The sequence below is a fragment of the Cyphomyrmex costatus genome, unplaced genomic scaffold (assembly GCF_001594065.2).
Source record: "Cyphomyrmex costatus isolate MS0001 unplaced genomic scaffold, Ccosl1.0 scaffold241, whole genome shotgun sequence".
NCBI classification, from domain to species: Eukaryota; Metazoa; Arthropoda; class Insecta; order Hymenoptera; family Formicidae; genus Cyphomyrmex; species Cyphomyrmex costatus.
This window is the reverse complement of record NW_017276489.1, coordinates 300,793-327,398: the sequence shown is the minus strand read 5'-3', so window position 1 is coordinate 327,398 and position 26,606 is coordinate 300,793. Positions and strand designations below refer to the sequence as shown.

General features: G+C 40.6%; 1 protein-coding gene across 1 annotated transcript in view; it reads right to left on the bottom strand.

The window, feature by feature from the left end:
- The window catches only part of InR-2 (insulin-like receptor-like), a 22,861-nt gene extending 18,968 nt beyond the window's left edge, over nt 1–3,893 (bottom strand). Inside the window, exon 1 of the mRNA XM_018540333.1 lies at nt 3,341–3,893. Within this exon, the coding sequence (XP_018395835.1) occupies nt 3,341–3,893 (553 nt within the window). The remainder of the gene's footprint in view (nt 1–3,340) is intronic.
- Nucleotides 3,894–26,606: the final 22,713 nt, after the last annotated feature.

The window sequence follows — 26,606 nt, the reverse complement described above, 5'->3', positions numbered from 1 at the left end:
TTTTTTTAAACTTTATTATATTTCAAAAATGTTTTTTATGTATCAAGAACTCTAGGTATTCACAAAATAGTTCTGTTAAGCTGATCAGAACTATGCGACCTTGAATTTCGTTAAAAAGTTAGCACCCCATTTTTAAAAAATTATTAAAAAATGATTATTAAGCGCATATGTCATTAAAAATCACAGAGAACTCTTCGTATCGTCAAAAAGAAGCAAGAATTATCATCAGAACTATTGTATCTAAAAATTAATTTTTCAAAAATTTTTAATTTTTTTTTTATTATTCGAAAATTATTTTTACATATCAGGAACTCTATAGGCAATCACAAATTGAAGCTATTAAGCCGCTCAGAACTATTTCACCTCGAAATTCGATAAAAAGTTAGCACTCCATTTTTAAAAAATGTAAAAAAAATGTGTATTGAGCGGAACTCTTGTTATTAACTATAGCGAACTCTTCGTCTCGTCAAAAGGAAGTGGGAACTCTAATCAGAACTCCTGAGTACTATAGTTGGGGTGCTAACTTAACAAACCCTCCTTTCCGTGTAGAAACGCATAAAGTTATCAGAAATTTTACCTTAACTCACGTCGATCGTAAGAACAAGAATTAATCAATATATCATGCCGCAGACCGGCAAAGGATAGTAATTAAAGAATCGGCAATCTTCTCAACCTCTCGGTAAATTATATATACGGACTGCATGAATTGCAATTATAAGGATGTGCTTCCTTACGTGATGTCTACAATAAAGCAGTAAGCCTTAAGCCGTAATAAATTAGCCAATCACAGAATCGATTATTCTCTTCACATTCGACTATATAGTTGGTCAATTTTTTACAGCTTAAGGCTTACTGCTCTATTGTAGACACCAATTTAGACGCGCTTACATCGTCGAGACTCGCTGTCGCTTTGTATATCGCAAAGCAAGCTTACGCGTAGGAGAACTCGGCGACTTCTGGGAATGAACGGTATAGAATCTGAGGAGAATGGAATATAAAACCAGTGATAACCTCTTGAATGCAACTCTAAAACATGCTCATCCGCGATTCATTCTTTCTTCTCAATGCCTTTGGCATTATTCTCTTCTAACGAGCGTATTAACAATGCTCTCTCTGCACATTTCTTATTTTCGTGTAGAATGCTTAACGAGATGTCGCACATCACAGTCATTGATCAAATAAGAAAATCAGTTTTACGATCGTGTTTCGTGTAACGTAATCAATAAATATTGTTGAACATTTTCTCGAATAAATGAACGAATGTACACTCGAAAATAATTCGAAATAGTGTTTTTGAGTTTTTAGCATAGCTTATAAAGAACCAATCTATCTGATAATAGACTCGCCAATTATTGCGATAGTGTAGCCGTATTAACATCGTGTTATATAGGGTGAGGCATTTAAAACAGGTCATCTGAATAATTCATTTGTTTTTAATAATAGAAGGAAAAGTATCAAACAAAAGTTGCTTGGTTTCGAGGAGCACATAATATGATGTCAATAATTGTTTTGTAGATGGAGGCATAAAGGATAGGCAAAGATCGAATCTGTTTTTTTAAATAGAATATGTTTTTTTATTTACATTCTGATAGAGCATTTTAAGACGAATACAGTGATCTATAATTGAAGGTCATTCAAGGTCAATAATGGAAAATAATTGAATGGGAAATAAATTGTTTCAAGGCACTCTTCGAATAATTTAAGTGCATTACATTAGATCATTGTATTCGTCTTAAAATGCTCTATCAGAATGTAAAGAAAAAAAAACATATCATTCTATTTAAAAAAACAGATTTGACCTTTGCCTATTCTTTACGCCTCCACCTACAAAACAATTATTGACATCACATTGTGTGCCTCTCGAAACCAAGCAACTTTAGTTTGATACTTTTCCTTCTATTGTTAAAAATAAGCGAATTATTCAGGTGACCTGTTTTAAATGCCTCACCCTGTACAGAAACAACACATCTATAGTCTTCTCTTGATTTACTTTAGTTATCGCCGAAGAATTATCACTTCTCTTTCTCTCTCAAAAGGTCACTTGTTCACATTTAAATGCAAATGAATAAATACAAAAATTTCTAACTTTTATATCCTATTAATGACTGATTAACGACTCATAACGTAAAGCTAATAGAGAAACTGTTGCACCATTGAATATATAGTTTTACATATTATCGATAAACCTAAGATATACATTCTTAATTCCATTTTCGTGTTACGTTACGTACTACGTGTTTGCATTGTTAATTCGTCACTTGTTACAAATGTCACTTGTCACAAATGTAAAAAAAAAGTGACTTTGTTACAAATGTGACATGAAAAGTCTGCATTATCGCATGCAGACCGGTTTCTTTTTGTACGCGAATCGTTGCGACGTACGTCGACTTACATATCGGTGAATATAATCATTATGCCTCTTCAGTGTTCAAGTAATTTAAAAACGTTATTTTGTAAAAGTACATACGTAAATTGAAGTTCAGATATAAGTAAACTGGAGCAGCTTTTCTTTCTTTGTTCAACTATAACGTTATTTTGTAAAAGTACATACGTAAACTGAAGTTCAGATATAAGTAAATTAGAGCAGTTTTCCTTTTTTTGTTCAACTATTAACGAAACTTTTGCTCCAGTTGTCAGAGTTGATAAGTTATGACAAAATCCAGATCCTTTTTGAAATAAATATTATGTGCGTATTATAATCGCAAAATTTTAAATGAAGAAATCCGTCTGACCTGCTGCTTCATACTGCATTATACATGATCTAACAATACGGCTTGCGCTTCGCGGTGCTTCGTTGTTTGAAGATTTGTGAAGCTTTACGTAAACATAATGTGGAAGTTCAGTCAATAGTGTGGCCAACTGTTTATCCATACTTTAAATTTTAAATGCGAGTTTCTTTCTTGCATGGATCAATTTGTGCGATCGATTATATGTATAAGTGTATTTTACAAACAAAATCTAATTCTTTACCACATATGACAATTTAAAATATTAAATTATTTACGAAATAATTTAGATACCAATAAATATAATAGTGATCTTCCTAAAATACGGATCGATATTTAAGCTGGTATTCATATTCAAATTTTTATATTTAAAACGGTCTCAAATATAGTCTTGAGATGTCATATCATATAAGCCAATCATAAATTGGTATTCACAGCCAATTCTCATATACTTAAGACTGCCTTAAATACAATGTTAAAAAGTTATGTACCAATCAGAGAGCCGTATAAGCATCTTAAAATATTATTTAAGACGATCTTGTAATAAGAACGGATTATGAATACCGGCCTTAAAGTGCCACTTAAACGAATACGGGAAAAAAAAGTATATTTACCTCCGTTGTTAGGACCGGTATCGTGCGCTGTTGCGAGGTCGGGTACCGTGAGTATCAGGAGAATAATCCAGAGGAGCCTCCGCCATTCGGTCGATTTGAAATTGCTGTAGAATTTGACCGAGAAAATCCATCGCACTACGTTCGAAGCACATTTCGCGGACGATTCGCGGAGCGGAGTTCTGTCGCACCTCAAAGTTCTGTCGCGCTTCCCAACAGTCGTTTCCGAATCATTTGCCAATAAATCATTTTTGTCGCGTTTTCGTCTCGATCGATCAGCCACGTAGCCATCTCCTGTCCATACCGCGTTCACCGACTTGTAGCCCGTTTGCCCGCGAAGACGCTCGCAAAGATCGCACGCTGTCGTTGGCGCCGGTGACGGCAGAAACGATATGCCATCGTCTTTCTCGATTGCGCCACAACTCGATGACGGACAGTGGCAGTGGCAGGTGGTAGAATTAGCCTCCGAAAAAGAGGCTGCGACGATGCTTGGCTCGTCTTCGTCGAACGTCGCGCCACGAAGTCTGCGCGTATAACACGCGGCCGAAGACTTCATCTTCGTCGGAAGAACGAAACTTCTCTTTTCCCGACAGGGGGAAAAAATGACTCTTACGTTCTCCGCGAATTTAGAGTAAAAGGGATAAAGCGTCACGTTTCGCTCGCATCTCTTCGCCGTCGACGCGGCTAACTAGCATAGCCCCTCTTCTTTCTGCCTATTTGTCTTGCGAACGTATGAGCGAACGGAGGGCTCGAGAGTCAATGCGGCCACAAGTTCGACGACGATCGCTCGAAGAGACGTCGGAGGTTTCTTTTTTTTTTTCCTCTCCTGACGTTGTCCGTAATACGTTTGTCAGTGTGTCGGCTTCGTTTGACCCCTTGGTAACCGCGCGAGAGACTTCGTGGGCGTACCACGAGACGAAAAGACCGCACACGCACGTATGCGGTATATCAACCGACTATGTTGAAAGATTGGCACCACCAGCAGGTCATCACACCAGACGGCTCCATTAAGCGATGCCGAATGCGCGCACCGATTCGAGATTCGCGAGATTGATAGGGAATCTTGACACTGATCAGTGCACACTCCTCACCATGCTGATGATCCTGCCTTCTCGGCGATATCTAGACAGTCTATCGTCCTGGAATGAAAAAGAACACAAACTTTGTAAATGTCGTTGATATAATCGTACATTATTTTTTATGGCATTAAACGGGTCGCTCGATGTCACTTCTTAAGGAGTTATACGTATATTAGCTCATGCAGCTTTATTTGAATTTAATCAAGGGAATAGCACCTTGAAGCATTAATTTTCATACTTATTAAAGGATAATGCAAGTAGCGTACTACTTCACGACGAAATATACATATGGGATGGAAGTTACGATGATGGCTTTCGCAAATAATGCTTATGTAGTCATCAATAAATGTAGTAGTTACAGTCATTATTATTTATAATGTATATTATAAGCGATCACTGGCGCTAAGCGTGTTTATTTATGGCCATTATGTTGAAAAGAATGCTTCGTATAGATAAATTATCGTAAATGAATATTGTGTGCGTCCATTCAACGAACAGTCCGCGCGCTTAATAATGTGATATAAAAAAAGTGTACCTCGTTACATGTGAATTGTAGCTAATTATATGACTGGATGACAACGTGAGTTGCAAACGTACCTATCTGAAAAATAACGCGTTGTTGTACGTTACTACTTTGAGGATATTCCACATTCCTGCCTTATTGAGAGACTTGAAATTTATTTACTAATTCACGCGAATATGCACAACATTTTTTACACAATATAATAACATTTTTGCATGATAACACTTTAACTCGCAAATAATTAAACGAGGGAATATCGTTTTTCCTGTGCAGTTATTTATTATAAATTGTCAGGACTGCATCGCAGAAGATATCTGTTCTGAGAATTACAAGAATTTAGTGTCTGCTTCGAAATTTAAACAACAACTCGATAGAAGCTCATTTTAAATTATATTACTCCGTTTCTTTGTGCAAGATTGTGGTAACGATACGCGAAGAGAAAAACGGCCAGATGGTATCTCCAAGAAAAATTGAATTTAGCTGACGACTGAATAAATACGCTCGGTAAATTGTGCGTAGTTTCAATCGGTAAATTTGCCGTTGATGTTTCGCGAGAAAGGCGCTTGTTGAACAACGAACATTTAGCCCGAGGGTTCCGTGAGATTTAATCAAGCCTGTTTATTCGAAGTTTCTCCCTTTTGCTATGAATATTCTCGTGCCACGGTTTAGCTACAATTTTTTGACGATAAATTGCACACGATAGATCATTTACGAGTAGTAACGTTGGAATATCAATTATCCCTAAAATGGTTTATGTATGCTAATTTCGAATGACTGTCGCGAGTATCACATGCACTCAGTTTTATGCGCATTTTTATCTTATCCCGTGTAGCAGGGTCATGACACTTCGTGACAATATCTTCACAACATATTTACAGCGACGCGGTGGTGTAGCGCGTGCGATAATGTCTGTGTGATTTACAAATTATCGAATAAGCTGAGGTGTTCGAATCGACGATGCAACCCGCGCTCGCCATAGCAACACCCGGTATCGTCGACGTATAAAACTGTCGGGCGCACAAAGTAGACTCGGCAAATGTCGAGACCTTGCCTCATATACCTTGCTTCGTCTCGACGAGGAGAAAACAGCATAGTCCCCGTTACTAAACTCTTCACCGAAAGGTAAACCCTGAGCTCTAAGAGCCGCACGACCAACCACAGTTGTGTGCCTAGATGCAATATTCGCGTTGTTTACGATGCCGACAACCAATGTGCCAAACGCTGCTTTCCATTATGCAGAAAGCTGTACATATAATATTGTAGAAGGTACTACACAGAGTATGAAGGAGGGAAAGCAGAAACATACTATTCTGTTAACGATACTTTTTTTAAACAAATTATTATTATATATTATTACAATCTTTAAATGCATTATATAACAAAATATATGAAGCAAGATAAATTATAAATATTTCGTTCCCGTCGCAGTGTCTTCTTTGAATTAAAATTAATCATTTTATTTATCTGTTATATGTATAACGCGTCTGTTTTACACATCTGATGGTGTAATTGTTTAACTATAATATCCTGAAATCATAATCATGTGACATGTAGGTAAATGACGTTTGGATTCCTCGGGCTGAAGAAACGTAATGTTAGAAATACACTGCGTAGGGGAATCGTAATTCGCCGTGTCGACGGGAGTGAGACTAGCCGTGCGATCTCACGGACGGTTAAGTGGCTGCAAAACAAAAAAAATTTGGAGCGTTCTGTCCGATCGCACGAACATTGTCGTGTGTTTGCCGTGACTCTCGGGTTAAGTAACATAATTTGATTAAGCGTAGATTTCTCTTAATAACAAACGGTAATTGATTTATTGCGTATATAAAGAGGGTCACGCTGTCACCCGTAACGAGACGTCTACGCTGTGGCACGCGGGATCGAGAGATTCCTCTCGATTGTATACCTCTATGATCGCGATCTGCTGCAAATGACTGCTCGCCAACATTTCCGATTTACGATTCATTGAATTCGTTTTCGATTCGATTGTTTTCCATATATGCTTCATCACTTTGCGCTGACTGCGCAAGAAGAAATTAGCATTTGCATCTGTCCAGACTTGCATTTGTTTTTTACCGCGCAGCACGGAAAAGTTACGGACGCACAGCAAGGAATATTATCCTACACGTAAATTCGATCTCGCTGCGGTTAAACATATTGTGAATCGCTTCTTCGTTTCTGCTAATAATATACTGCATATAGGCTAACGGATCTTTCATTTCCGAGAATTTTAATCATCTGTGTATAATCATTAACGATTCAATAGATATTATCTCGTTCCTTTCAGTAAAATTGCCGCAACGTTGTAATCTCGTCAATTTCGAGACACTGTTATAAAGAAATTATAGGGATAAAGTGACGCTCTCTTCAATATGAGTCAAATCTTATCATATTATTGCTTGTACAAACCTTTTGCAATATAAATATATATGTATATATATATAAATTAATTGATAACATTATTTATTACAAAAATGTATGATCTACAATTTTGGAAAAAAATCCGAGCTTTTTAAAAAATTTCAAGCCCACTTTGTTTTATTGAGATTTTTTGAATATTTTTTAAATAAAATTAATTATTTAATATTTGTTTCACATAATGTTTACTTTACACACATTGTATTAATCATTATTCAATTATAATACATATTCAAATAAAATTAATTATAAAAGAATTTTGTAAATATAAATGTAGTGATAAATTTTTCAATTATGAAAAAAAAACACTTCTATAGTGAAGATAAAGAAAGAAATGATGACACTACTTGTTATAAACTATTATACATATATTAACATTTATTTGAAAAACCCACAAATTTCAGTTTTTTAAGCAAACGTAGAGTTTTCTTAAGTAAAGTAAAAATGCCAATCCTGGATTATAGATAATAATTTTTTGTAAAAATTACTCTAAATAGCCCACATAATTAATACTGTCAGAATAGGCGAATTCTAAGATTGTAGCAATATGCAATAACATTTAAAAAATATCGCATTACGATGAGATTGTAATTTTGTGAATGTAACGAAATACAGCACATTCTGTGCAGGTGTAGTCATGTAGAAAATAGTCACGCAATGTGCGTAGGTCCACCACCTACGCCGTTTTATTCATAGTTTTATTTGAAGTGAAGGCAAACACGACTCGAAAATGCGTTACAGCGCGACACGCTTGCCATCGTGACGAGCCACCACTAATTTCACGCAAGTAGGTACATGAAAATGTCGAGTATAATTTTAAATACCAGACTTTGTTGTTTGATAATTTGGCGAAAAAAAAAAAACGCGTACACGGATGTGTTGTATAATTATTTATGACCTTCGCATTATCTTTTGACTTGTGTAATTTTCGTACGAGCTTGGCGCCAAGATACTATCGTATCTCAGGATTTTTGGAATGTTTCTTTCTTGACGTATCAATGATATACGTAAATATTGACAAAGGTAAACTATATAGCTATAACGCGAACCTGCAAATTGTAATCGTTCATTGTTCGTTTATCCGTATATGACGAATCAATATCGAATCGGGAAATAATTTTTACCGAGAAATATAGCTTGCTAAATTGTGAGACGATAAGCAGAGGATAATCCGGTCGGACTCGAGTCTTCCATCAGCTGAAAATAATCGAGTTCCGGACAGCGCGAAATCCTTTTGCACGGCGATTATCGACTATCGCATCAAAACACAGGGCGTTGCTCGTCTACAACTATACGTGCGTCTCGCACGTATGTATATACACACCACGCATTGCCGGCGTCGCGTCGGCACGCGATGGTGTATATCGCGTGCGTAATGCGTGCAAATACAGCGGACCGGCTCGCGAGGAACAAGGATGCATCGCGGGAGAACGATGTAGTGGGGAACACCGGGGGCGACGTGAAACTCGAAGAGGGGCACCTCTTCGTCGAAGACGAGGGAGAGGAAGCGAGTTTCATTCACCGCCGCCACTCGCCGTCGCCGCCGTCGGTCCGAGTCGCCGTCCGCGTTCTACTACGAGGTATTTGTGCTGTCGCATTTGCAGGTTCGCCGACACCCACCCACCGATCCATCGACCGCTAGAGCTCCGTTCTTTGCCAAGCGTTGCACCGTAATCCGTTTAGTTGTCAATTGAATGAGGTGTAACCGAGGGAAGGACGGTAACACGCTCGTTGCGTTCATTGCGATCGCGAGAATCCATTCCATCTAATTGTCAGACGTAGTGTCACGACCGTCGTGCTTTTTCGCTCTCGTAGGTTGTTTGCTATTTTTTCCTATTACGTAACACCACGCACGGAACGTTTTAAAACGTATACGAGCCTGTACGTAGATTTTTTTTTTTTTTTTTTTCGTCATGTAACATGGTGCAATGCTGGTGGCACAACGATAGCGGCACGATCGATCGATGCACCGAGAGGAAAAATGTATGCGGTTAATTGGATGTAGTTATAATCAAGTACTTTGCAATCGCACGTTTGCAGTAGACATACAATGCGGACGTAGATACCATTTAAAGAACGCAGATTATACGATGATATCCTATCTAAACGATATTTTACCGGGAAATTAAATTAAACTTTGTCGCGGACTCTAATATAAGAAGACAAAAACTATACACAGACAAGAACGGTGAACAATTTAAAAGAACGCCGATATCCTATCAACGATATCCTATCTAAACGATATTCTACTGAGAAATTAAATTAACTCTACTGTCCATTTGAGTCTTTGTGAACCAAAATGTATAAATTTATTTTCTTATACAAAAACATTTTATTTAAAAACTTTTCATTGATATTCGATGACTTCGTTTATTAACGTAAGATGTTTTTTTTTCCTGTAAATTTACTTCTTAGAGCTTTCAATCATATTGACTCGAACAATATGATTGTACGGTAAATTTGAATAGACCATACGTAGTCTGTTGCAGCAAAGTTAAACATCGTCGCGAAACTAATAAGAGGACTGATAAAAACGATGACGGTGAGCGATTTACAGAACGACACGATAAACTAAACGATATCCTATCTATAAATGATATTCTATCGAGAGATTGAATTAAACGATTCCTTTCCGCGAACTAATAAGACAACAAAGACTACACTGTCAAGGGCGGTGAGTGATAGCACGTTTCTCCTTGTGCTCTTTTAAAGGCACGTTTCATAACGCGCCAAGTCGCTTATCTTTCTTCCTCGTTAAGCGGTGCTTTCGTTCTCATCGTCCTCCAGCGAACGCCGCACGCTGATGTTTTTGTCTCTTCATCGGCCTGTCGGTCCCTTCCACGAGGACAAACCGAATGGAAGGAGTCCCCCCCCCCCCCCCCGCCGGTTCCCCGCGTTGCTGCACGACACGGTTCGCAGACTTGTACGCGTTCGTCGTGCTATCTTCGACCAATCCGAAGACGAGAACGGCATACGCTCGAACTTACGTTTGTAGTATACGAGACCGCAATGCTCGAATTTGCAGTTTCATTCTTGCTGTTTATTCGCGCATTCCTGCTTGATGTCGCCATTGCCAACCCACCGTCATTATTATTGCGTGAAATCGTCATATTTCACAGACGTCGATGCAACTAATAATAACTTTTCTAATTTCTTTTCTCCGAGCCTAATACTACTAATATTAAACCGCTATTTAGATACACACGATATCTTTGCTGATTTAAACTCGCCAAGGGATCATTACACTCGCCATTTTTTTCGCACTTCAACTTCTTCTTTCCAGCTGATTCTTTTATCGCACGCGCTCTCGTTCTTATTTATTACGGGGGGGGAGGGAGGGAAGGAGGGAGGGTGAGAGAGAGAGAGAGAGAGAGAGAGAGAGAGAGAGAGAGATATCGTCATCTAATCGTCGAAGAATGTATCTCTGCTGCTTGTCATGTCACGACGTTGTGTCATCAAACGGTATGACGATCATCAGCGTAGCTTTCTGAAGTCTGAACGGTGAATCAAATGCGAGATATGAAATTAATATCATTAATATTATCAGTCATACTTATTTTCGTTCCATGTTGCGATTATTTTCCTTATTCAAACTCAGCAATTTCTAAAAATAACAAAATAGACACGCTTTTATCAATGTCAATTAGCTCTGACAAATTACATTCTAAGCAAATGAATTTTTTCACTTTGCATAATTGTAGGAAACGATAAGTTAATGAAGTCAAAATTAATCTTTCTGTTTCTAAGAAAGATTACGGCAAGCGGCGGCGGAATAACTATATGCAGTATATCTTCGTATACCGAACGTTATCGCACCATGTTCGAAACGTGACGCTTTCTTCGCTGTCCGAAGGTCGCGAGACACGCTATTGCTGTCATCGTGTGTGCATCAGAAATATTTTTCTCAAGACTGATCGTGATTACACTTATATCGCGCCGATGTTTTTAAAAACATTTTTTTAAATCGAAACACGTTTTGGCAAACATCGATGGCGGCGGCAGTAACGAATATTCTAATCTATAGTATATCGCGGTCGATAAAATCTGCGCAATGAGATATAACGCGTTCTCGTTTTCCAAAAGCGACAAACACGCACGACGACGACGACTACCTTTATCACTGTACAAACAAAATTACGCACTTCACGTATGTGCCCCAGTGACGATTGTCTACTCGATTTTCATGACTTTCGAAAAATCCTACTCTGAAAACATTACTCACGCGCGACTCTAATCTAACGATCATCAAATCTTTTATTATGTATACAGTTTATCTTGAGAAATCATTAGCATCGATTCATTTAGCATTCATAATAAGAATCATAAAAACCAGAATATATGTAATTATTAGATTACAGTATGATAAATATTACACGCAATCCGACATAGCATCCACTTTCAGTGTCTGCAGAGCTACAATTAGATTTAAACGAGATATAATTAACATAATAACGTAATATGTATATATTTTTCTGTATATTCGATAATTGACTCACAGTTATAATTATATCAATTCATGAATTTTACGAATAATTTCCTCGTATAATTTTCAACAAAATTACGTGCGTGGGAAGATACAACGATATAACAAATTATCGGAATTCTCTCGATATTATCGCAATTAAACGTTTTATGCATTTATTTATTATTTATATAAATAGCGTAAAACAAGCTATACATAGCTTCCTAACATTATATCTCCATCGGCTTCAGTGGAAATAATGCGTTCCAGAGCGCGCCAGAGAACGATACAGGAGCGTCAGCGGCTAATTTTGACTTCCCATCTTGTAACGGCGACACGATTACGAAGTAAAATCTACGCAATTACGTCAGTCGCGTCGAGTATCGAGATGTCTACGTGATAAGAACCGACGAACTCGAACGAATTCGCATCTGACAATTGAGACTCGTCCGCTATATCCGAGGGTAAATGACTGAATCAGGGCGTGGGTGCGAATTGGCGAGAGCAGAAAGTATAGCGGGAAGGCAAGGAAGTGGGTACCTATACTACGTCGCAGTATAAAGGGGTGGACGACGACGACGATCGATGCGAGCCAAAACATTGCCACATGCCTAGCCGCGCGCGAAATCCAGCGCATAAAATTCCTCCGCTAATGGCGCTAATGTGGTTTAATAATACGAGATGCACTCTTATGATTTCGCGTATATCTCACGCGCCATGACGGGAACTACGCCAAGTCTGTTACAGCGCGATTGATTGATCAATCCTCCGTTCTTTACATGTCGTTACATGTACCTTATAGGTACGTTATCGGCCTTCGAGTACGGTGATGCATATATGAAACAGGGAATAAACAGTGAAACATTGCCAAAATTCTCACAAGTTCGAGGCAGTTATAGGTGCTCGAGAATCACGTTACGTTGTTACGACGACATTAACGTGGGCGTGCCGAGTCATTTTATGTCGAGTCAGATAACTTTTTGGCTGCCGCGGATCGCATCGCGCAATTTTTTATATGTAATTATATTATGCAATAATAAGAATTCAAATGATATTATAAAATAATTCGAAAATATAAAGATTGAATAAAAAAAAGTTACAGAATTCTTCTTTGAATATACTTCTCAATATTCTGATATTGATTTACTATAGTAAAGCTGTCGATAAATTAAACTGCTTGTAAAAAAAAAAAATATGAAACGAATTGAAATCTCACATACTCGAGATAACTCGAAGCAAAGTAATGGACGAACACTCGCATAATATTCCACATAACATCATCCGTGATATTGCGTCGCAAGATTAATTCGCCGAGTCGTGGAAAGCCGTTAGAAAGCGGATCTAATGTGCATCGGAATGCGCGAGGTAATGCTTAATAACGAGCATGCTGGACTCTCTGTGTCCGACGACTAGTTAAAATTACTACTACGACTAGTTAAAATTTCTTCGACTAAATGGTGAGTATTGTACCGAGGAGGAAAACAGGTCTGGGTTGAATTAATTGGAATTCTTGTTAAAAAAAAAAAAACAAAGAAAAAACGGACAAATCACAACTTTCTGGTTAAATCTACTAAAATTCTAGTGGAGACTCTGACATAATTAGAATCTGGTTCGTCCATTCTCAATCGCAGGCATTTTTCTCAATATAGAATGTGCATGCGATAAGTATAATCGATGAGGTAAAATTAAGATAAGTGAGGAGGTATTAACGATCGTGTCAGGGCCGAGCGAGCAGCAAGCGAATTTTAACGTGGAGGAAAATACGCTCGAGAGCAGGAAAAAAGAAAAATGGTATTTCCCCGTGGTATCGACACACACACACACACACACACATACTCATCTACATCCTTGTTAAAATTTATCTCCGGGAAACTCGGACAATGCAATGGATTTCCGAGTTTCCGCCACAATACATGCGTCTATTCTAACCGCAGCCGCTCAAGGTTCCTATCATCTACTTCGACGCACAGAGAGTTCTGGGGAAACCTATATCGTAAGCGACGAGATGCACGTGCGCGAGATAAACGTGTGGGACGAGTGTGCTACGATAACTGGGAAGACGCGGTTTTCGTTACTCAAGATTGCGTCGTCGAGTCACAATGACCAATTCCAACGCGCAGCCGCGATATACACTCTCCAACACAACGTACAAGTGTTGTCTCGTGCATAAGTGGAAACAATATTTTTCGAGAGATAACTGAAATATCGCGAAATTTACAATTCGATAACTTCGCGTCGCGCACCAACGAGCGCGATATCGTCGCGTTATTGACGTCAACATGAAGCCGCCGCTTTTTAATTATTGCTAATTCGATATCGAAGGTACGCGATCGTTCGTCCGATACGCTCCACTTCGGATGAAATCTCGTGGAAGTCAACGTCCAGGCTGCCGCCGAAGAGCGAGGCTCTTTCCTCCTCTGCGGAATGTATATGAATTCCATCCCGGCCGCATTATCGCGGCGCGATATGAAATACGTTGTGTTGGTCACCGCCGCGCGTAGGATTCATTACGTATCGAGCGAGCGTACAAGCCGAGGCGAGGGGGAATAGAGGGGCGGGGGGAGAAAAAAGCGCGCATTTGCGAGTCGTCATCTTTAATCTAATACCTACGCATCGAGCGAGGAGGAGATATCGGATGTCGCGCTCGAGGTATACGCAGCGAAGGGTCGCTGTCCCCGTGGTCGCCGCCTAAGTGGCCGCCACGAGCACGACGACGGCAGCAGCCTCGTGTCGGCTGGACGTTAACCGTGCGTAGATGCGACGCGTGGTACATTATGCACGCCCGCGGTGCGTAGTACGTCGTTGTCGTCGTCCTCCACGCACGTCGTACCTCGTGTACGTGCACGCGCGCACACATATGCAGACGGTTGCCGTTAATAGGCGTTTAATCGAGCGGACGCGAAGTAGTCGCGTATACGATAACAAGGGCAGCATGCGCCGCCGCCTTTTTCGCGAAGCGAACTAACCACCGCCGCGCCGCGGCGTCATTGGGGGTCGAATGCGGAGGGGTAAGAATGTGCGCAGTAAGGAAAGGACGGACCCCGCCCGCCACCGCCGCCCGCCGCTACCACCACTCGTCGCCGCCGCCGCCGCCGTTTCTAGACAACCCTATAAGTCCGTCGAATCTCTTTCCACCTAGCTCTCTCTTTTTCCACCACATAATCAATTCGCTTTTTTCGCAATTTTTGTCATAAACGCGTAGCAAACAGAAATTAAAGTGTGAGAATACTTTTTCTTCTTCAATTTCGTATTTTTTTTTTTTTTTTTTTTTTTTTTTTTTTGAAGAAAAGCAGAAATTTTATCGTATTAGAAAACGTCATAGTGAATGTATGTATACGGAAGAAGTATTAAAGTATCGTAACTTCTTCAGATCTGATTGCGGAATTGTATATTGACAAAATATTGGCTACTTTTCCAACATGTACATTATTATATGTATATCTCTGTAATCTCGATGGAACAACAATAATAATGTCTCCAATTAATACACGTTGCGATATACGTAGAGCCGAAGGGGTTAAAATGACCTGATTACTTCACTGAAGGAAATGCTGCGCGGTTATAAGTAAAAGGTGTTTTTGCTGACAAATTTGAGCAACGGTCTCGGGAGAATATGACGCAATTTCGAGAGATGGAGAGGAGCGTAGGGATCATAGAGCCGCCATCCAACGGTGAGGCCGGAAACCGATCGAGCCCCTTTCTATTGTGCAGGCTGATGATCAACGGAAGAATTCGGTAGCTTACATCCCCTTGCTCATTAACATCACTATGCGCAGTCATATATAAAGCTATAACGTATACAACGTATATATAATGTCGTGTATAAAAGCTGCATTTCCTGTTGATGCTTATTTTATACAATGTATGCACGACACACTCTTGCCAAGTGCGTATTTATTCGACAACGCACTTATGAAAACCTATTATTCAACAAGCTCTTTGAGATTCCTATTCAACGGTCGAATGATGCTAAATATGAGTTAGAGCGAAGAATAATTCGATAATGATGCAAGAATGTCGGGCTTAGATTCAACGATCGATCAATCACATTGTTCAAATCGCAAATCGCGTACCGATCATTCACCAGGTTAATCGTTGGACGAAAATGGCGAAAATAATGCGAAAACTAGAAAAGAAGAAACAACGAGAAATGGATGACGAACGTTCAAGAGGCGATAATACATCACTTTATTATCGAGAAAGATACAGGCTCTTACAGTGTCTAAGTACAAAGTATATCTACGTTGGAAGGATATTGGAAGATAGCGCACGACCGCACCATCTAGAAACAGGAACAATGAGAAAAAAAAACGAGACGAGAACAGAAAGAGTGAGAGAGAGAGAGAGAGAACAGACGGAAACCTTCGAGAGGAAGAAATGGATGAGAGAAAATGCAATCATCCTAAAGCGAACTTTAAAAGAAGAAAAAAGGACGACGTTCACCTTTGTGAAAATGCTATATTTTTTTATATTAATAAGGGAAATATGAAGAAAGCTATTAAGTAATGCTGGTTTTAACCTTTAATTAAACAGGCGGGGGAGGAGAGGAGTATCTCATATACTCGGAATGTCTCAACAAATTTCATCTTTATAGCTATATATTTTAATAGTATGTACTATATATAGAGTTAAATTTATATTATTTATATATTCTTTTGACAGAGGAGGGTGAAGACTTCTCGCAGCGCAACACAATTATCTTATTTTTAATTATATAGAGTAAAGTTTTTAAAAAACAATTATGCGCATGGGGTATCACCTACCTACTTAAAGAGGTTAACTGAACAATTTATCGGTAATGAGTCATAATAATTAAGTCGACGATTACGTTGGATCTCGGTCTCGATACAGTGTGTGGCGAAATGCGCCGAGTGGTTTTAGGTCTGTGCTGCAGCGTTCCTAAGGTGCACACATGCGGCTCGAATGAAATATAGTTCCTGGAAAGTACGTGCAACGGCGAACACACATACCATATATACGTGCGCGCATACACGCATAGAAACACGCACACGTCGTCGTACGAACACACGTAGATACGTAAATCGCATTCACGGCACTGGAGTAGTTTGCATATTTAACGACGGTTTCGACGGAAGAAGGGTGACGTCGCCGTTTCGCAGTGCCGCTCCTCGTCTCGTTACAACGCTTATAAACTATTGAAAAAAAGCTGATGGAAGAGAGGGGGGGGGTGGAGAGCCCCCACTCATCGCGTTGTACTCTCTCAAGACACCCAATACGCTTAGCACGGAATGCGGTTTACGTTCCGGTATATCTATGTAGGTGAAACAAGAAGCACGGCGATCGAGATGCGAGGAGGCGCGGATTATATACGAATGGAATAGCCGTTCTTGCGTGAAAACGCTGATTTAGCACCGGCCGAAATTAGTATTTGGAAACACCTCCGCTCTCTCACGTAAAACGTTTTCGGACTAAAGTATATGGTCCGCGCTGCTGATTCTTTGGCGCGAGCGCGCGTTATCGAGGAGGAACGGGCTCTTCGATAAACACGAACCGGGTTAATTGTATTCAGACCGATGAGTTAATGCAGATTGGCCGGTGATAAAAACGATAAATAGACGACGTCACGCGTTGAAAATTGAAACTATCGCGAAACTATCCAAAAGTGTCATTTCCACCCATTTAATTATCTTTGTACAAATTATTGCGTTACATTACGTATATATACGATGCAGTCTCTTCTTCTCTTCTTCGACAGAGAACAATTACACTGTCAGCATTATTATACCGTCCTCCAATTTCGAAGCATAGATTTTTTTTCCAAGCGCCAATCCTGTCTTAACTGTGCGATAATACGTGTTCAAATAACGCTAATTGCGATCGCAAATTGCCGGCCGTATTTATATGCATGCGATTATTGCAAAATGATGCTCGCTCGCGCGCAATCTCTTAGAACGAAAATCGCCATAGGTGCGGTGGTGTGCCATTGACAAGTAATACGAGTCAATTAACGAATTAGCGAGAGCAAATTAAGATCCGATCTCTAAATAACTGTTCGCGCTACACAGTCACGCTCGACGCGTTGTATACGCTATACTCTATCTATAAGATCCATGGGGATAATTAGATTTTCTGTGCCGAACGGGTATATATATACGCGCGCTCGAATAGAAAGTCGAAATCCCGTAAAAGCGGACAAGGACACGCGCAACATGTAGTTACGATAAGAAAAACAGCGCTACCTCCAGCACCAAAAAGAAGCGTGACGCGACGATTTTATGTTCTACGGGAAAATATACGTACGTATATAAGAGATTGCAACGCGGCGTAAGCGAGAATGCGTGCACCGCGCGCCTTCGAAGTGTGTGATTTCAGCGAGTATATATCGACAAGTCGTAACAATCTCTGAGCAATCGTCGATACTCGAGGGAAATAAGCCATTGAAATGATTCGCGCTCGCCGCCCGCCGCCGCTCAGAGAGATCCTCTGCTTTAGGATCGATTTTCATTTCAATACGATCTGATGAGATTTCGATCGGTCAATCTTTTTCAATTGTCAAGCGTCATGAATGTCGCGCCACACACGACATATCCGAAGCCACGAGAGTTCCCCTCAGGGTATAACAATACCGGCCAATCGTTCTATTGGGTGCATGTGCCCTTGGTACGCGTTAATAGCGCAACACACAGCGGTGACATTCCGTGCCATCGTTGGCGGCGCAGTACTTTTGCTCGGGGAACGCGAACAAGCTATCCAATTACGATATGACGACGCAAGCGGCCAGCCCAGACGTCATCGTCATTTCTATAAAACGGTAGTACAGCCACACGCTGCCTCGAATATAACGGGAAACGAATATGTTTTCAACGTGTTTGCGTTATCGATGCGAAACAATAGATAGCCAACGGCGGGCTGGCTTGGCTTTTGCCAGAATCTGACAGTTTCGCGGAGGGGAAAAAAAAAGGAAAAAAAAAAAAATTCATTGACATCGTTCTGTGATTTGTGACGACGCGCCCGAAGATAAAACGAACCGCTAGCGCTTACACAGGAATAATAAAATACAGGAATGAGAAAGAGAGAAAGAGCGAGGGAGGGAGGGAGGGAAGGGTTAAGCATTGCGGCTCGACGTTATTACCTGTCGTTAATGTCAGCCGTCAAATAATCCAATATCATTTTTACGAATATTTTCAAGGCTAAACGTCTCTCCGGCAGACACTTTACTTCTTTCGCGTTAGTTAAGGCACACCAGGCAACAACTTTTGTTGATGTCTATGATGTCGTAAACGTCGCCGTTATTCATGCGGGTTCCACGTTATTTTCCGTACGGTCGGCCTAATAAGAGGGCGTTTAACAATGCAGGGTGTCGAGCGTGCGAAACAATGCCGCGGGAATTGATCTCAATTCCGAATGCGATCGCATCGATTCCGGCCGTCATCGAAAGATCATCGCGCACGCGCTGCGTTCGTTCGATGGAAAAAAAAATCAAGTGCCCATTGCAACTGTCGCGTAAGATTCTTTTTCTTTCCAGAGTTGCCACAAATTTTTAATCGTAAAATTCCCTGACGTTTCCCTGATTTACTGACAAAATTTTGAGACTTTTCCTGACTTTGAATAATACATATTTTGCAATGTTTCTTGTATTTTTATCGTAATGCGGAAAATGTTAAATATTTTGTTGATCCAACAATGTAACATAGATGCACATTTTCTTCAGGAAACGAATTCCAATAAAAAAAAAAGAAAGAAAGGTAGTCCAAATCAATCATAGAAGCACAAGGCTATATAAATTTATTTACAGCTATTTTATTTTCCCTGGCAAGTGTGCTAAATCCCTGACGTTTCCCGACTTCCCTGATTTCCCTGACTTGTGGCAATCCTGCTTTCGTATATCATTGATTTATATATTACGTTTCAGCGAGAGCCAGTTGTATTTATATAAGAATCTCTCGCTCTCGATCCATCTGAATAATTTGTTTTAATTGATTCTGTTTTTAGTTCCTCACTGGGTTTATAAAATGTATCGCGTGTACATTAAAGAATAACGTAAACACTCTTATAGTAGTAGTGGTTGCAAAAGCTGCTTTTTTTTTTTCCGTCGAACGCAGAAGGTAATCTCCCTCGTTTTTTCTTCTCGACTCTCTGAGAAATAATTTGCGCGTAACGAACGCTTCTTTTTATAGATGCTATACTTTTCTTACAAATATAGTACGCGCGAAGTCGCGTGTATATAGTTCATTCGATATCTAGTAAGTGAAGAACATTGGATACGTGTGTCGTCGCTATCAATCGAACGTTTCTTATCAGAAATCAACTACGAAGAACGTTCGATCGATACCCTCCAGCGCTGTTTGCCAACTCGCAAATAATCGCGGGAAGGAGGCACACGGCGTCGTCCATTTTCGGCGGCGCGATTACGCGAGAAAAGGGATTTCCGCGCGCGGCGGCTAATCTTTAGTCAAGTATTCTCGCGACACTTGGAAAAATAGAAATTCGCCAAGATTAAATCTCACAAGTGTGTGTAATCTTGGAAAAGAGAGAGAGAGAGAGAACGTTCCGACTCATTCATCCAGATGCCAAAACGAAACGCCGCCGTCGGCGATTCGACGTAAGAGCCATTGGATGTCGATTTTCCGGAAGATTGGATCCGAGAGAAAGGAAAAACGAGACGCGGAAGGAAGACGCGTTTGTTGTTTATTCTATATACGCGGGGGCGGGCTGAAGAGGAGCGGATCAAAGCGCGGGCAAGTCGAGCGAATACGATGAATCGCGAGGGAATAACACGAGCGCCGCAAACAATATATATTTATGATAATCATGCGTGATTGCGCGTGCACACGAGTGCGCGCGTGTAGAGACGGCACAAAGAGAGGTGCTCCGCTCTCTCGCGAAAGAGGGTTTTTGACGGGAACTGAAATCGGGCCGAGGCGAGCCGAGACAAGCCGAGGCCGAATTCGCGGTTCCTCCACACGCGCACACACACATTGGCGGTCCTCTCCCCAAGCTCTCTCTCGGGGCGACGTCGTCGCGACGTTTACTCTCTTGCGACGCGACGGCGCGGCGTGGCGCGGCGTGGCGCGGCGCGCGGCGGCGAACGAGGTTAGCCGAACAGCCGCGAGGTCAGTGACTAAAGAGAGAAATATCGCGGGACGCACACGATATAACCGTCCCGTCGCCACGCTGCTTTCCGTCTCTATATCGACGCGGCCCGTCTTTTACCGGCGCCTTATTTTACCCGAAGGAAACGGACGTCGCGCGCGCGCGCGACGTTTACCTCGCCCGAGATTCGCGGAAACGCGAGAGGCGGTTCGCCTCATCCGCGGCCCCTCGCTTCCTCGAAAAGAGAACAAAAAAAAATCCGTCATCTCCTCGGCCGTCTCGTTTTCTCTCGGGGAATCCTCTGCTGCCACTCATCTCTCTCTCTCTCTCTCGCTCGCTCGCTCTCGTATAAGCGAGCGATATTTTCACAGCGGGCTGGCAGCGCGGAGGCCATTGATACTCGTGTCGCCGCATCGCGCCGATGAAGGCATGCGTGGAAAAGGACTCTTTCGCGTCGCCGAGAGAGAGATTACGGATGCGAGGAACAACGCCCAGGGGCGACGCGTCCGCTCCGAAAAAATTTCGCGTGTTGTTCGCGCGCGCTTCCCCCTCGTCCCTTCCCTTACCCCCCGCTGCCGCCGATCGAGTTCCTTTTCTTTATCGAGGACGGAGCGAGGAATGGAATGCGTTTCGGAGCAGGCAGGTAGTGGAGAAGAGGTAGATAAATAGGCAGATAAACGGAGAGGACGGGGGAAAAAAAACGCTCTCGACGAAAACCGAAACGGACGAAAACAAGTCCATCCATTTGGACGTCGTACAGTCCGAGATAGTATTGTTACGGGGGGAGCCTCGCACACGCTCGCAACGGTATTCCGCAGGAATTCGATAATAGTCGAATTACACCGCGGTCACAGGAAAAGCAGAGGACGAGCCGTGCGGTGGTTCGCGCGCGTGCGGCGAAAAAGCGTAAACGACGCGAAGGAGGAGAGAGAGAGAGAGAGAGAGAGGACTCACCGAGGCACGGCGTCTAGTGGAAGCCCCGAAACGCGTTGCGAGGTGTCATCACTCACAGCGCCGACGGCTTGACCTTCCGTCAAGCACGATCGAAGATCGCCTCCTCCTTCTTCTGCTCCTCCTCGTTAGAGATGCTCCAGTACCCCGCGGTGGCAAATTACACACCACGTACGCACACACACACACACACACACACACTGTGGCGGTAACACTCTTTTCTCCGTGATTACACCAACACACCATTCACACCCGCGAACGCACAACACGCGAAAGCGCGAGACACGAATCGCGCTGTCCGAGTTTGTTTATCCCTCGGGCCCCCCCTCCCCGACAGAACGGCGAGATTTTTCGGGGAGAGAGTGAGTGTGTGTGTGTGTGGTGAGATCGTCGTCGGGCGACGCGACGCGTCGCGTCGTTAAATAAATATCGCGCGGCTGCTCTTCGGTCAGGGCGCAAAGATTCCCCGCGCGACTCGCACACAACTTGTTTACTAGAACGCGCACCGCGCCATGCCCCGCTAAACGTGCGTCCGCCACCGCCCGCCTCTCGCCCACCGAACAAAATAAGCGGCTGCGCAATGGCTCGCCGCTCTGTTCGCCGCCCGTCTATACGCGGCTCTCTCTCCCTTCTTCTTCTTCCCTCCCCGACGTGCGCTTTCTACGCGCGATAAAGGGAATATCTGCCTTGACGTACTACGACGCAACCGCGACGAGCCAGAGCGCGTAACGTGCGAACAGACCGGGTCATCGTACTCTCGCGCCACCGAGCGACGCCGCATCCACCTTCCGTCGGGACGGTTATAACGGCCCTTTACCACGGAAACCGTAAACACGTCGTGACATCTGAATGAAAACTTCGGAGTAACGACTCCACGCCGCGCGCGCGCGCGCGCGCCCGGATGATAAACCGACGCGCGGATGATAAATCCTGATAAATCCCGCGCGAATGATAAGCCTCTGGAGAAACAGCTCTGTGTCTACCACCTGAGGCTACGTTCGGAAATATCACTCGAGTACCATTGTGTATCGTCTTTGTTTAACATTGAATGGACAACAAGCAGGCCCGGATTAAGGGTGGAGAGGGGGGGGAGGGCTAGAGCGGGCTGTAGCCCCAGGCCCCACGGAAATAGGAGCCCCCATTGCATTAAGGAAAAAATTTTAATTTTTTGATTAAAAAAGAATCTAGTTCTTAAAAGAATAAAAAATATGTACAGAACAGTGATGTTGGACGAACGATTAACATCTTTAACTCGCTTAGTAATCGAATCTGAATTACTAAGATCGATTGATTTGAATAATTTAGTACAAGATTTTGTAAAATTAAAATTGAGAAAAAAAAATTTTAACTAAAGAATGTATTAATTTATTTATTTGTCTCTCTCTCCCCCTCTCTCTCTCTCTAATCTTTATATGATTCAATTTTAATGTTTATTGTTTTGGATTAAATAATCTAATTATACTGCTTTACGTACAGACGTGATGATCATCTTTTTTAATAAGATTGAAAACAAAGGCCCCCTAATGTTAAGTAGCCCCGGGCCCCTCAATTCTTTAATCCAGGCCTGAGGATAAGATGATACTCGGGGAAACCTGCAGGGTGACATTTTCGAACGCAGCCTGAGATGAAGAATCTTCGGATTATTCTAGCGCGATGCGCTTGCATTGTTTCGCTAAAATAAATTAAATATTAATTTTTTGTTTAGTTAGAAATTTTGTCATAATTCTATTGATCAATCATCGATCAAATTGATTGGCATTTGGTCGATATCGCTTTGGAAATAGATAATACTACTACGTGTGTTATTTATATAAGATACTATAATTTGAATAATGAATCGTTATCATTCTTTCTTCCACAAAACAGATTAGAATGAAAATATCGATTGTCGTACCAGATTATTCCTAGATAGGCGAAGAGATATCTTTCAGACTTTTAGAAAACGTTTTGATAATTTTGGACAAATGTATCTTTTAGATAGCACTTAAATATCGTTGAAAAATAATGAAATATATTTTTTAAATATCTCTTCGGAACTTTGATATGAATATATTATAATTTTTTTCTGGGTCGTATTTAATCTTTATTCCTCGACGGGTAAGCTGTTGGATCATTTGAAACTCAACAATGAACTTTCTTTTCTTGCATCGTTATCTCTTTTCCGTTTGGAAAGATAAACTCGAACTGCGGACGTCACAGACGTGCTGTCTAGACCATTTATTTGTGGGTATACAATGCATGATTGTTTTCTTACAACTTCAATGCTTTCTTTAGCAGGTGACCCAAGTGTCCACTGTGTACGCAATTGCAGAAGCAAATTATCAAGGTTAATATATCGAGAAAAGGAATAACAAATAGAAATATCTGCGTGATGAGTAAACTCGCTATGATTAACTCTTCGAAGGTAGCATCAAAATTTATATAACAGTACGTTTACTGACGTTAAGTCTGTAAGATTTATTTAATTCATTTAATTAAAAGACCCTAATTAATTTTAAATGAATCAAAATGATAATATAATTTCTATAAAAAAGAATTAATATTAAGTACTTTAATAAGACTAATCTAAATTTGCCGAAACAATATAAAGAAAATTGAATTATTTCATTTTTCTTTGCATTCTTATAAAGAGATTTACATTAGAGGTCAATCGGAAAGGTCCGACCGTTTTTTTTGCAAAAAAATGATTTTATTTAAAAAACAAAATGAAAAAGTACCAGTCAAAGTATTGGCCATCATTAGATAAGACTTTCTCCCATCTTTCTGCTGATAAGCGGATCCCACGACGAAAGGACGACTCATCTTTAAAGACTATCCAGTTAGACACCCATTTTTTTCGACGCTTTCATTTCAAGAATTGAAATGTTCCTCTGTAAGTGCGTGTGCCATCGACCGAAACAGGTGATAGTCGGAAGAGGCACAGTCTGGTGAATAAGCCATATAGGATAGCACTTCTCACTACTTTCAAAATGTTTCCTTATTAGATGGGTATTTAGTTTCGTTATTAACAGCCTTAGGTCAGATTGCACCAACGTGATTTCGATTTTAAGCGAAACCTAAACTGTCTCTATCTCCCTTTCAGCTTTAAAACGAGATAGATAGAGTTTTAAGTCTCGCTTAAAATCAAAAAATGTTGGTGCAATCAGGCTTTAGTGACGTGAAGTCGAGCGTTATTGAAGCAAGATCACTTTATGCTGTCTTGTCTCATATTCTGATCGTTTTTCGCGCAATACTCGGCTAAAATATTATTTCATAATAATTTGTTCTTATCAGTAGAGAATCCCTGTGACTGACCTGCAGATTTTAACAGCTCATGATATAACACTATACCCTTCTGGTCTCATCAAATACAAAGCATTGCCTTCTTTCGTGGATATTCCGCTATAGCGGCGAAGTTCAGGATTCACCGAATCACAAATAGTTTTTCGACGTTTGAGGTTGACAAAACAAATCTATTTTTCCTTCTCAATAATAGTACATAATGTCCCTTTCTTTGTTGCCTAACAAGCAGAATTTTGCGGATCGTTTTTTTGCCTTTCACCTTATTTTGTGGCTTCAGTTCATATGGGATCTCTTTTTCTTTTTTGTAAATCTTTTTTAAGACTTTCGACAATCCGAAATAACTGATTGAGCACAATTTAAGTTTTTGAAAGTTATTTTTGACATAGGTCTTCATTCAGCAATGTCTACACTTCTTTTATTTTCAAATAGTCTTGACCGTCTAAAGCGCCTTTTATCCTTCACATCACAATCACCACTTTGAAAGCGTCGAAACCATTCTCTGCATATTTTATCGGTCGAGCTGGATCTTAGGTGCTGTTATAATTCAGTGTAAATTTATATATTACGTATGTAGTCTTTTAAATTATTTACAGATTTTCATTCGTAGATTTTAATATGTCGTTCAACATTATTAAGATCCAAAAGATGCTATGAGTATAAAAATTGTTAAATCGTTAGATAATTTAACTCGTGATATTATATTGCGGTAGTTTCGTAGAGTGGCGTTTCAAGACCGAAAAATTGTTCGGCGCGCGGTTTAAAAGACTACATATGTAATATATAAATTCTCACACTGAATTGTAATAGCACCTAAGATGCAGCTTGACCGTTGAAGGCAATTTCTTATTGATTGTTTTTTATTTTTATAAGGAACTGTAGAATTATAGAAAGCGCTACTGAAACTTATTTCGGGAAAACTCATTATTTTCTTTACAAAGCTAACGTACTAACTTCATATAGATCCTTGTCATTTTCGAAGAATCGACAATGTATCCCAGGTAGCAAGCTGTCGTCATTTTGACATCGATAGTTAGTCATTTTAAATTATTGACGTCATGTGACCTATTTAAAATGTAATAATGACGTCATTTATTTATGACGTCTTAAAGACGTCATACTTGATGACGTCGAATAAATGGCCAATCGTCGACGTATTAGTAACGTTATTATAATGATCAATTAACAACGTCATATATTTATTCCGTTAATAACACGAAAATAATGACATTTTTTCGACGTCGACTTTATGACGTTATGTACCTGTGACAAATCCACGTCATTTTTACAATGTTCAAACGTCATTTATTTAAACGTCAAATTCGTCATAAGAATGACTAAATAATGACGTTAAATAGACGAAACCTTGCTACCTGAATAATCACTATGATGAATTTACCATTGATTACATATAGTAAACGATGCAATAATGACACGAGATACAGTATAAAATATTTTCTTATCGTTTACTAATAATATTCAAAAGAAAAATTATGTGGTTTA